At 49.2% G+C, this 12,946-nt stretch overlaps 1 protein-coding gene across 2 annotated transcripts in view; it reads right to left on the bottom strand.

The window, feature by feature from the left end:
- Positions 1–1,540: 1,540 nt before the first annotated feature.
- PKD2L1 (polycystin 2 like 1, transient receptor potential cation channel) overlaps positions 1,541–12,946 on the bottom strand; it is a 41,691-nt gene continuing 30,285 nt past the window's right edge. For both annotated transcript variants that reach the window (XM_055560028.1, XM_055560029.1), the window contains exons 3-15: positions 10,728–10,855; positions 10,011–10,264; positions 8,858–9,082; positions 8,465–8,693; positions 7,629–7,799; positions 7,265–7,446; positions 6,855–6,975; positions 5,881–5,979; positions 5,548–5,669; positions 3,559–3,685; positions 2,292–2,413; positions 1,915–2,038; positions 1,541–1,609 (exon numbers count right to left, since the gene is read on the bottom strand). In XM_055560028.1, the coding sequence (XP_055416003.1) occupies positions 1,541–1,609; positions 1,915–2,038; positions 2,292–2,413; positions 3,559–3,685; positions 5,548–5,669; positions 5,881–5,979; positions 6,855–6,975; positions 7,265–7,446; positions 7,629–7,799; positions 8,465–8,693; positions 8,858–9,082; positions 10,011–10,264; positions 10,728–10,855 (1,973 nt within the window). The remainder of the gene's footprint in view (positions 1,610–1,914; positions 2,039–2,291; positions 2,414–3,558; positions 3,686–5,547; positions 5,670–5,880; positions 5,980–6,854; positions 6,976–7,264; positions 7,447–7,628; positions 7,800–8,464; positions 8,694–8,857; positions 9,083–10,010; positions 10,265–10,727; positions 10,856–12,946) is intronic.

Below are 12,946 nucleotides of genomic sequence, written 5' to 3' on the forward strand. Positions count from 1 at the left end.
GGAGCAGTGGAATGTGCAAAATGAGGGAGGAATAAAGATCACAAGGGAAGAGAGAGGGGATATAGCAGGTGTCAAGATGCAGGCCTATACTCTCGAAATCTTGGTGTAGGAGCTTTTTTGTCTTATCTCTGGTTATTCTCCATCTGCACTCTCACTGCCCACACCCAACAGTGTACGCGTGCACACACACGCAAACACACACACACCCCTTCTAAGGACCAGAACACCCTAGATTACCACCTCCACTTCCTCCAATAGGACAATCATCAGATCAGATCAGATCAGTTGCTCAGTCGTGTCCGACTCGTTGCGACCCCATGAATCGCAGCACGCCAGGCCTCCCTGTCCATCACCAACTCCCGGAGTTCACTCAGACTCACGTCCATCGAATCAGTGATGCCATCCAGCCATCTCATCCTCTGTCGTCCCCTTCTCCTCTTGCCCCCAATCCCTCCCAGCATCAGAGTCTTTTCCAACGAGTCAACTGTCGCATGAGGTGGCCAAAGTACTGGAGTTTCAGCTTTAGCATCATTCCTTCCAAAGTGTCCACCATTTCAAACCATTCCTATGAGTCAGAAGTTTTTCCTTCAGGACTCCTGGGGAAGCCCAGCTTCTTCACACTGTCACTGCCCCAGCTCTACACTTCCCAGGAGGGGTGAGCTTTCTCCAGCCCTAGTATTAATACAAGGATGGGTCACAGTTCCAGCCCCTCTTCTTTCTCCTGCCATCCCCAAAGCAAGTGCAAAGTCCTGGTTTTCCTAAGGATTTTTTTTTATTGATAATCACCAGGCAAACCCACAATGTCCTGTGGAAGGAGAAAATCAGAGTCCCCCACATTTTATCCAAAGATCCTAGAATCCGGAGGTCGTTTCTTGGCCAGCTTCTCCTCAGGCTTCAGCTTTGTTCTGGTTTACACCCCCCTCCCTGTTCAGGGGCACGCCTGGAGGCAGGCTTGCCACTGAGCCTTCCTGGACTTTGCTGGGGAAGGTTGAGGGAGGTCACCAATCTAACTCCTCTACCACACTGTACTCTCCCCACGCAAGAAAGTGTCCCCTCCTTTCTGGCTTCCCCTTCTCTTTCACATGGAATCCCAATGGGGAAGAAGTGAACCCCATGGTTGCCAGCAGTTGTCCTCAAGACACACAGAGGAAAAGTTTCACTGGCAAGTAAGAAGACATCTAGATATTGCTCTTCTCTCAGCTTCTTTTTTCACAAATCATGGCTATCCAGATGCTCAGGAAAGTTATTACCCTTCTTTCCTTTATTGTTTTTGACTTTAAAAAAAAAAATTATCACAGCAGAATTCAGAGCCCACAGGGGTGAGAGGCCCAGCAGGAAATATTTCAGAGAGCTATACAGCTACACACAGAAACCTTGGCTCAAAAGGCCAGGCACGGGGTGGGGCTTGGCAGCAGCAGTGGTAGCACCCACTGCCCTAGAAGAGGAGGGCGTGTGCTGGGGGAGCTTCTGGGGAGGCGGTGACAGACGAACCTGCTGTCTGAAGCTTTAGGACCCCTCCCCCACTACTCTCCGGCCTGCCCTAGAGTCCCCAGGGGGCTGGAGTCACAGCTGGGGATGCCTGCAGGTGCTCCCAAATGCCTTGTTCCCCCTGTTGGAAGAAAAAAAGGACAGGTCACGTGGAGGAGGAGTTTGTGTCCCACTTTCCTTTTACCTGGATCTGTTTCTCCAACCCCAGACCCTCTCCTGGAGGCTAAGGCCACCCTCAGGCCAGAGAAACAACTTCAGTTCTTCTTTCCACCCCCTGACCTCCACTGACTGACTACCGGGAACATGTTGCCCCAGGAGACTGAAATGCTGGTCTTTCAAAAATGTTTTGCCTCCATCCACTGAGTAGAAAAGATGGTAGAGATCAGCTGTGGGGAGCCAAGAAGAGCCAGGTGAAGGACCACTCACTGCGCCCGGAAGAGGAGCCAGCCACCCCTTCCTCTCCACCATCGTCAACTTTGACCTCATGGCATCAACCTGGGTCATGACTCCTTCCAGGACAGTCTCCAGCTGCAAAACTCTCCTTGTGAGCCTGTGCAGGATTTGAGAGAGAGCAAAGGAGCAGAAATGTGTGTCTGGAGAGCTGGGTGACTCCAGGGGAAGGGGGTACAGAACAGGGGATGCTTGGATGGGAGCAAAGAACATAAGGCCCAGTGGTGCTGGGAGAATTAAAGGGGGACAGGGGTTTTCCCTGGGGTAGGATAGGGAGTTGGAAGGTTGTGGAAAGAAGCTCAAGGTAGAATGACATAAACACAGTCAGCCCTGGGCCCCCTGGCTGCACGTACGTGTAGAATTCTTCTCCCGAAACCCAGCCACCTGCTTTGGCAGCCTGCTTTGGACTCGACTCGCCTGGTGGGCTCCTCACAATGGACCAGCCCAAGTTCTCAATCTCAGCATGGACGGCCACCTGATCAGGAAGTCAGAGGTCATGGAGAAGATGACTCTGGGAAGTCATCAGCTCCTGCTCCATCACTTGCTCTAATGGGCTCTCAGGACCAGGCCTTGGGCTATAGTTATTGCTATTCCCTTTTCCCCTCAAACTCTAGAGACAACAGAATCAGAGTGGTGGTGCTAGACACGAAGCTGGCCTAACCTCTGGGAGAGAATCACCTCCCCAAGAAACAAAACACAAGCTCCTTGAAGCACTGATGAATGGGGCACTCACTAGAAGCCAACTCTGTTGAGGGAGAGGAGGGACAGTGTCCTGGCACTGCTCCTTTAGCCCTTGGCTTTTTAGTCTATGCAGGCTAGGGATGAAGAGGCATAGGAGGGGCAGCTAAGGGTCAGAGTTTGAGAATTCCAAGGAGAGGGCAAGTGCTCTGAAGGAATTGTCAGAGATTCCTCGGCAATTGGTCCTTTTCTCCCTGAGGCTGTGTTTTAGAGCAATGATGATCAACCTTGGCTATGCACTGGAGTCACCTGGGGAGCTTTAAAAACGACTGATGAGGCTTCCCTGGTGGTTCAGTGGTAAAGAATCCACCTGCCAATGCAGGAGACGTGGATCCAGTCCCTGATAGGGGAAGATCCCACTATGCCATGGACCAACTAAGCCCATGCACCACAACTACTGAGCCTGTGCTCTAGAGCCCAGGAGCCGCGACTACTGAGCCCACATACGACAGCTACTGAGGCTCACATGTCCTAGAGCCCATACTCTACAATAAGAGAAGCCACCGCAATGAGAAGCCTGCACACCACAACTAGAGAAAGCCTACAACAGAGATCCAGTACAGCCATGAATAAATAAATTGATTAATTTTAAAAAACCAGCCAGTGTCCAATTCTGGCAGAACCACATTGAAAACAAATGATGGCTGACCCCCACTGACTCTCCCAGAGATTCTGGTCTGGAGTGTGTGGCCTGAGCATGAGGATGTTTTAAAACTCTCCAGGGGGTTCTACCACACAGCAGTTTGAGAACCACTATTCTAGAGAGCTCTTTCCCGCCCATCCATTGGAGGATTTCCAAGTTGGTTAGTGTTCCGGGTGTGCTGCAGGAAGAGGAGGATGAGCAGTTTCCTTGTAGCCTCTCCACCAGCCGCCCGGGCTCACCCTTTCCCCTTCCAGCTTCTGCTGAGTCTCCTTCTGCTCCTTCTCGTCTAGGACGCAGTTCCCATCTTGGTCAAACCTAGTGAAGGCAGCCGTAAGCTTGGTCGTCTCATGCTCTGTGTGCTCCAGCCTGAAGAGAACAGGGGGATGAAATGACCTCTGACCTGCCATGGCTGTGAGCTCTCCATTATGGACTCCTCACTCTTTTTTTTTGCTAGACTCTGGCAAGGGTCTTGCTCTCTAGAGACAAAGGGGGCCACATGAGAAAGCCAGGATGTCAAGGTCTAGTGGTTTGAAACCCCTCACACAATCCCTTGAATCTATTTCTTCCTTCCCTGACTCCTGCTGACTAGGTTCAGGCCCTCAGGATCTCCTAAAAGAATTACTGCAAAATCTCTTTGCCTCCAAATAACCCACCCTCTACCTGCTCCCTACCCTCTGCCCTGTGGCCTTCCCTTCATTACCTACCCCTGAAATCCATCCTTCATAATGCAACTAGAGTTACATTATTCTAAAGTACAAGCCTATGGAATTTCCTGGCAGTCCAGTGGTTAGGACTTGCACTTTCACTGCCAAGGGCCCAGGTTTGATCCCTGGTCAGGGAACTAAAATCCCAAAAGCTGCATTGCATGCCCCTCCCCTGCTGCTGCTGCTGCTAAGTCGCTTCAGTCGTGTCTGACTCTGTGCGACCCCATAGACGGCAGCCCACCAGGCTCCCCCGTTCCTGGGATTCTCCAGGCAAGAACACTGGAGTGGGTTGCCATTTCCTTCTCCAATGCGTGAAAGTGAAGTCGCTCAGTCGTGTCTGACTCAGCGACCCCATGGACAGCCCACCAGGCTCCTCCGTCCATGGGCTTTTCCAGGCAAGAGTACTGGAGTGGGGTGCCATTGCCTTCTCCGGCCCCTCCCCTATCCCCACCCGAAAAAAAAGAGTACAAGACTAACTATACTCCTTCCCTGCTTAAAACCTCTCCTGGGCACCCTATTCTTTAGATAGAGAAGTGGTGTTCAGGGCTTTTCCCAATGTGGCCTTAGCCCATTTCTCCGCCTCGTCTGCATTGCCCAACCTTTCATTTACTGCCTTACAATGCTCAGTTACTTATTACTCCTGTGCATGTGGCTCAGTTTCAGACCTCTTTGCCTTTGTATGTGCTTTTATACCTCCATGCTCCCTTGCTTTTAGTTATTTCTGTTGTGGAACAGAATCACTGTTCTGTGATTTCTGTTTATTTGCTTACATGTCTGTGAATTCCTGGAAGACAAAGATTATCTCATTTAATTATATGCCTGGCCCACAGCTGGTACTCACAATATATCTGATCAATGTTTATTAATATGTTTAACTGAGAAGCGGGGAGAGGATGGCTAAGGAAATAATCCTGTGTTTGTGAGGGAGCATTGAATTAAGCTCCGAGTTCTGTGGGAGTGAGGGATGTATAAAATGATTAGGGAATCATGGTATTACACTAGTGCTAAGGGTTGTTCAGCAAGGTCCAGAATAGAACATGGTCAGAGTCCTTTAAACCAGGGGCACAGTGCTGAAGGTCAGGAGAAGAGACCTATAAGCCAAGGTTGCTGCTGCTGCTGCTGCTAAGTCACTTCAGTTGTGTCCGACTCTGTGTGACCCCATAAACGGCAGTCCACCAGGCTCCCCCGTCCCTGGGACTCTCCAGGCAAGAACACTGGAGTGGGTTGCCATTTCCTTCTCCAACGCATGAAAGTGAAAAGTGAAAGGGAAGTCGCTCAGTCGTGTCTGACTCTTCGCGACCCCATGGACTGCAGCCCACCAGGCTCCTCTGTCCATGGGATTTTCCAGGCAAGAGTACTGGAGTGGGGTGCCATGCCTTCTCCAATAAGCCAAGGTTAAAGGCCTGTAAAACAAGGTCAGAGGCCCATGGGCCAAGATTGGAGGGTTATAGGCAAAGGGCATATGCTTGAGGGTCAAGGACTTATAGATCAATGTCAGAGAAGGTTGGATCTCTGCTTGCTCACTCCCTCAAGGTGTTGGTGAGGTCCTCAAACTGGATCTCCTGCTCCCCAGCCTGCAGGACCTTCTGCACATCTGAAACCTGCTCCTTCCTCAGACGCAGCCTCCGTAGGGTCTTGTTGTAGCCCTGGACAGGGAAAAGAAACAGGCCTGGTTCCTGCCTGCAACCTCCTCCTCATCTCTTGTCCCCACCTGCACTCACAGGGTGACAGGATCCCAGGGATAAGCTGAAGGCACACGAGAGCACAGGCCCCTAACCCATCAGGCGCAGACCAGGACACAGAGCCTTGACCTGGGCCCCGATGCACATGTGCGGCTCAAGGAGACTGAGTAGTCACCTGTCTCAGGAGGTCTGAAAGCTGTAGCTCATCCTTTTGTCCAGCCAGCTCCTCCTTGACCTCTGAGTATGTGTCATTGATGATGGCCAGGAACATGTTCTGGAGGAGAAAGCAGGGACCAGAGTCCTCACTTCCAGATCCACTGACAGCATCAAGCCCACAGACCCTATGAACATCCCAACATGTGTTCCAAAAAGGCCAATACCTCCAGCGCCATCTCTGCAGCCCACTAATCCCCACATCTCAGGGTCCCCAGGGCCCAGGCTTTCAGCACAGTTCTGTTGTGGGGGTGGGAGTGGGGGTCATGCCCCTTCATCAACCTGATGTCCTCCCTTACTGCTGCAGTAATCTGGCCACGAAGATACCCCAACATACGCCACAGGCCCCCTTCATGGAAGGGTCTGCTTGTCACTGAAGCCAGAAACTTTCCAAGGTGAGAATAAAATTGTGCTCTCTTCACCATCTATCCCCAAATCCATATCTGTATCCCTGTCCACCAATCAAATAAAGAAACCTGCTGGCTTTTCTAACAAAAATCAAACACAGATCTTTCATGGTTGGCAGGGAGAGGGAGCAAATACAAAACAATGGTAGTAGAAAGAGCCAGAGAGCCCCAGGGGAAAGGGGGTCTTAGAAAATAGGCAGAAAAGCTTCCAAGGGCAGGCCTTTCTCCCCATGAAGTAGCCTTCCTTCTCTTTCCATCCTTGGAGGACAGGGGTTTGATTTTAGGGAGGGAGCCTGCAGATTCCTTTATACTCTGCAAACTGCCTAACTGTGCTGACCACACACTGGCCAACCTTCAGAAAATGCAAAGGTTCTCCTCGCCCCCCACCTCTCCATCCTTGGTTTGAGAAACCCTCTCTAATTATTAGTGTAGAACATGGGTGGAGTGGGGGACAAAACCCCACCCTGCAGGCCATTCACATCTCCACTCCTCATGTTCCCAAATCCCCATCCCTCAGTGGGACCCTCACCAGGAGCACGAAGAAGACGAAGAAGACGTAGGTGACAAAGTAAACAGGTCCCAGGATGCGGTTGGCGTTGTCAATAGCATTGTAGTCAAAGTCCCCAAGGATGATCCGGAACTGAGTGAAGCTGAGACACCATGGCCTGGGCTTCACCCTGAGCCCAACCATAACCTTGACGCCATCCCACTTCCCTCCCTACTGCTCTTCAGTGAACTCAGACCCCTGACCCAATCTGATGCAGACAGAACAAGGTCAGAGATGCTGAGCACACATACTAGGGCTTCTGGGGACTCATCCAGATGCTTTAAGCACAGAGACACCCATATCCACATCCACCCAAATTCCCCAAGGATACACACACCCCTAGAGCCAGAGGGTGAGGGGCCAGGGAGGCGTGGAGGGGGAAGGACACACACATGCACTTGATGAAAGTGCTAAAGTTTTCCACTTGGGTCCCGAAAAGCAGGTAGCCCAGCTGGGCATAGGCGAAAAACACAAGGAAGAACATGACGGCAAAGCCCAGGATGTCCTTGGCACAGCGGGCCAGCGTGGAGGAGAGCTGGGTCATGGTCTTGTTGAAGCTGATGTACTTGAATATCTGAAAGGGCCATATTGAACCAAGTAATTAGGGAAGAAAGAGGAAAGCCTGAAACAGTCCACTCCGGGGGCCTAGGGAGGCCACAGGAGTTGCCAAAACCAGACAAGGAAAATGAGACAAGTCCTAGGGAAGGGAGAATGCGTGCCCTGAGGTGCTGCTGAGGGTGCGGAGCCCCAAGGTACCTTGATCCAGGCAAAGAAGAGGTTGACGGCGTTCATGTTGTTGTACTGTGTCTGCCAGAAGGCGAGGAACTCAAAGTCAGCATACATGTTTGGCTGCTGTAAAAGCTTCCCCATCAGCCGATTCACCTCGAGGGTTCGGAATACGTGGAAGCCCACAGCCAGAATGGAGAGCTGTCACAACGGGGGTTGGGGGGTGTCAGAGTCAAGAGAATCTCAAGGGAAGTCCAACCATGAAGTCCCAGGGGAGACCTGGGGTGGGTAAGACAGGTAGGTAGAAAAACACCTCTTTCCCTGCTGAGTGGTTGACTATCTTAGGTTCAAGTGGAACTGGATAGGCTGATTTGGGGAACAGCTCAAAGTCCAAGAGAAGGCTGTGAGGCCAGTGGTAAATATGTAGATTGTAAAGGACCACGGAGAGATGGAGCCAAGCAATTTTATTTCCCCCACCTCTTTCCAGCCTTGGTCGGACATGCATGTGTCCTGTTAATAGGAAGGAAATGAAGATGAAGAGGCAGAAAATTTTAATAGAAGAGAAAAGGCAGGAGTTTCAAGGGGACAGGTCATGAGGGGGAGAGACAGAAGAGGAACATAACATCAGGTACAAAAAAGAAGCAGGGCCTGGATCACAGGCCAGAGGGAGAGGAAACATGGAGATAGGATTCTTCCAGGGCCGAGCCTGGGGCACATCAGCCTCTGGATTAGGGAGCTGTTACACAGTGATTTGACCAGAAGTCCCAAAGACTTGGGACGCCAGAAGGAAGAACTGGGAGCCCCTCTCAGGGTAGACCTCCCTGCACCACCCCAGGTGTCCCAAGTCTAGGACATCTGTCCCTCACCAAGATGACCACCAGGTCCAGAATGTTCCAGATGCTGCTGAGGTAACGAAGCCTGTGGATGCGGAGCTCTAGGATCTCCTCCACTATGTAGTAGAAGATGAAGATGCAGAAGGCAATCTCACAGCCAACGATAAAGAAGTCCCAGTTGCTGACATAGCGGATCAGCTTAACCGTGCGGATTTGCCAGGATGGGATGGCACCTCCTGTAGCTGGAAACTCCACCACCAGTCTGTGGGAGGAGGGGGGTGTCTGGTGGGGCCTGTGTTGGGACAGTTCCTCCCATCCTCTCCCCTCCCCCACCACAGGGAACACATTTAAGGAAGGGTCTCTAGCAGAGGAGAAGTGAACCAGGAACCATGGGTGACAGAGGGAAGGCAGGGAAAGGGGACCTACCTCAGAACACAGAAAAGATTGATGTTCGCATTGTAGACTGAGAAGTCGATGAAGACCACCCGAGTGCCCCTGTCCAGCCACAGGCCCTCCTTAAGGTGCTTGAGTGCCTCTTCACAGGCCCGTCGCGATCCTGGAAGGTCCAGGTAGTAGCCACCTCCACTGTAGCTTGTGAGCTGGCCCCAGTGAGAGGAGCCCCCCAGCTCACCCTGCGAGTGGTAGGTCCATCTGTCACAGAAGAAGCCACCTGAGTGGAGAGGTCTGAGCCAGGCCCAGAAGCTGGACTCCCAAGGCAATGGCAGCATTTCATAACCGTCTGGGCTTTATCGTTTCATATATATTACCTATACATATCACATATACATTTTACATATATTATCTTGTTTAACCTAACTATTTGAGAAGGAAGGAAAAATATTATTCGCATTTTACAGAGGATGAAACTAATACTCAGATGTCTGAGATAATCCAGCTAGTTAGTGGCTGAAGTGAAGTTCAAATGTAAATCTCCTGATATTTTACAATGTCACCCAAGTCTACAGATAATAAACCCAAGTCCACTTTTGACTCCAGCCTGAGTAGTCCCCATGAGGAAAGCATGTAGCCCAGAAAAGACCCTTTCTTCTCATGTGCACCTGGCTACTTAGCCCCATGATTCTCTGTTTTGTCCACAAACTTTCCTCCCTGAACCCTTCTTTCTTTCCTCTTCTTTCCTGTCCTATTCACCCTTTCCCCTTTCTTCCCTAATTCCTCATCCATCCTTGGCCCCTTGCTGCCTTCCCCTATTAGCTCCAAGGATCAGACTTTTCCAGCCATGACTTGTGTGGATCCATTCTCCATACCCAGAAGGGTCTTCTGGGCAAGAAAGGATGCTTCCTCTGGCAAGACTGCCTCCAGAGTCGGGCAGCTGTGACAGGGACCTGTGTGTGAAGACAACTCTGAAGGCTATGGCTCTGTCTGCTAACATACCTTTTCTGTTCCTCAATGACCCAGACCAGGGTCTCCAGTCACAGATGGGTCTCAGAGAGATGCCTCTCACCTCCCCACCAAGTACCCCCAAGGCTCTTTAAGTCTGAATGGAAACAGTTCCCAAACCTGGGATGGCATCAGGCTCAGAGGGGCAAGCCCTGCGACACTGGTTGGGGGACTCACTCACGCTGTGCCGTTGAGGGGCCCAAAGGGGAGTTGCTCTTCCTTGTCTGGGGAGTAGACATCGTAGCAGCTCAGAATGTCCTCGCGGAAGTCCTCATGCACCACGCAGGAGTCATTGCGGACCCGCAGCTGCCGCAGCCTCGGAACCCCCAGCAGCAGGTTCTCATAGTAGATGAAGGAGTGGGAGCCGTGGCCCAGGCTCTGGTTGTTGTACCATTTGGTCCAATACAAGCTGTCCAGTAATGGGCCCTGGGCAAACTAGATCACGAACTGGGTTGAACCTGACCCAGACTCTGCTGACTCTTACCCTTAGAATTCCCTTTTCCCATACTCACTGACCCCCTCCAGCTTGTCTCCAGTCTGCTTCTGTTGGGCTCTTCAGCCTACCCATGAACTCTGGCCAAATCTCAGCCTGATGTGGCCTTACTCTTTACTTAAAATACATTTTGAAGTTCTGCTTTACCTCTGACTCTCAATACTAGTTTAAGCACTGACTTGACTCTCTGATTATCATCCCGATCTCTAACCTATCACCACCTGAACTCTGTCTAGTCTGACCCATTAATTCTTGCCTGACCCCATGACTCAGCCTAATGCTGGAATGCCCTGTCTCTGGATATGGCCTTATCTACCATTTGACAGCCCTGAAACCTGGCCCATGGCCTCAGGCTTTAGGCCACTGTGAAGAAGAGGGGAGGGGTAGAGGAGATCTCATACTCACATCCCAGAAGTCCTCCATGCTGCTGATGGCCTGGAAGGAGATTCCAGTGTCCGATGGGGTATGTAAGAAGAGCTCAGACATCACTTTGGTGTAGTAATAGGCACTGGAGCTTGTCATTCCATAGGTCACTAGAAACCAACCCAAGAGGCTGTGTCCTGAACACTGTTTCCCTCTCCATTATCCGGAAGAGAGAAGATAGCTACTGCCTGAGGTCAAAGATGCTACCTGGATGGGATCTATCCCTCTAGAGTTGGCTAAGGGGCTGACAGTGGCATTGGGAAACCAGGGAATTAAGGGAAAGCTGGAGTTATAGCTCTCCTCCTCTCTTCCCAACTCACCTCAGAAAGACTAAACTCCACTGTGACTGTCTCTTGACATTGTCATTCTAAATAGTCACTTTTCTCTTCCTGAGCCAGCTTAACTTCCTAGTTCTTACTCCCCAGAGCCAAAAAATTTCTACATTCTGCATCAGGTAGTGTTTCCCTTTATTCGTCCTATATTAATGACCTTGGAAAAATGCCTCCAAACTCGAGTATGCCAAAGCCATGGCCAAATGCCTTGCCATGGAGATGGGCATCCTGGACCTTGGAGTCAGTGACTCTGCAGCCATGGGAGTAGGAGCTAGGCATGGCACCTTTGGCCCTAGTGCAATCTGCTGGGCACAGCTGTTCTGAGAGAGGGACTCAGAGCATTCCAAGATCAAAATAAAAACTGGCCTTTGTCCTGAAGACCCAGATCCCCCTTGACCACCTTGACACACACATCTAGACCAAAGTAGGGCTGTCAAGTGAAGTTACAAATTTTCTGATTAACTGGCAGAATTTGAAGAGTATAAGCTATTTACTTTATAGATTGCCCCTAGATGAGATTTGTCTGGTGTTCCCTTGTGTTTAAATTCAGGTTATGCATGTTTGATCAGGAATACCAGAGTGAGACTGCCCTTTTCAGTGCATGATATCAGGAGGCACAAATTGTCTAACTGCATATTACTGGTGACACTAGCTTTGATCCCTTGTTAAGATGGTGTCTTCCAGCTTTCTTCAATATACATATATTATTTTTCTCTTTGTAACAAACACATATTTTGTGGGAAAATACTTTGAAACTATGCAAATATCCTTTATTCATCAATGTTTCACCTGCAAGTTTTAACACCCATTGATGACTTTTGCCTAATTATTATTATTCCAGTTGTCAAGCTGTGATTTGCTCATTCTATCATTCCTTCTGTGTTTATTAGCTGGCATTCTCTCCAGGAAAAGCTTTTTCTACTTCCTCACTAATTTATTATTTATGTTATTCAGTATGAAACTCTTTAATACTTCTATAATTCTGTAAAATTTTTATAATATGTCAATTATTTTTAGACAGGTCATGAAAAACAAAGAAATTGTCCTAAAATACTTTTAAAGTATTTAAATCTTTTAAAGATTAAGAGAGACCAAAGAATCATGAAAATGAAATGCAATATGAACATCTAGTTAGGATTATATTCTGGGCCATACTTTTTCCTTTTTCTATAAAGGCTATTAGTAGAATAACTGGTGAGACTGTAATAAGGTATGTTCATTAGATAATAGCACTGAATCATTTATAATTTCCTGACTTTGATCATTTACTTATTTTTAGGAATAACAGGGCATTATGTCTGCAATTTACTCTCAAATGGTTTTGTGTGTGTGTGTGTGTATGTGTGTGTGTGTGTGTGTGTGTGTGTAGAAGGGGGACAAAAAGAGAGTGATAAAGGAAAAGCAACCACAGTGAAATATTCACATTTGAGACATTTGGGTGAAATACATATAAGAACTCTTTCTATTATTCTTGTAACTTTTCTGTACATCTGAAATTAAAGTTTTTAAAATTAAAGTAAGATTGTCAGCCTCTTGTGAGCAACTCCCTTTAAGAATTTTCATTTTCAAATCTTGGAACCTATTTTCTTCCAGTACCCCACCTGGAAAGGAAATGCCCTGGGATGGACTGAAGTTCACTCGCAATTTGGGAGGAAAGAGAGGCCGATGAGTGGTCTCAGATTAGGCACAAGCAACATCATTCACTTCCAGGGAGAAATCAGCAAAAAGAAAGCATTATTATTTCACATTTCCCCGTTCCACTCTACTGATTCCAAGAGATGACTTGACTTCTCTCTAAATAAAATCTGTGATTACCCTTATTTTCTGGAGGACTCAGACTCAACTCATCTGGATCTGGAAAACGGGTTG

The sequence above is a fragment of the Bubalus kerabau genome, chromosome 22 (assembly GCF_029407905.1).
Source record: "Bubalus kerabau isolate K-KA32 ecotype Philippines breed swamp buffalo chromosome 22, PCC_UOA_SB_1v2, whole genome shotgun sequence".
NCBI lineage: Eukaryota > Metazoa > Chordata > Mammalia > Artiodactyla > Bovidae > Bubalus > Bubalus kerabau.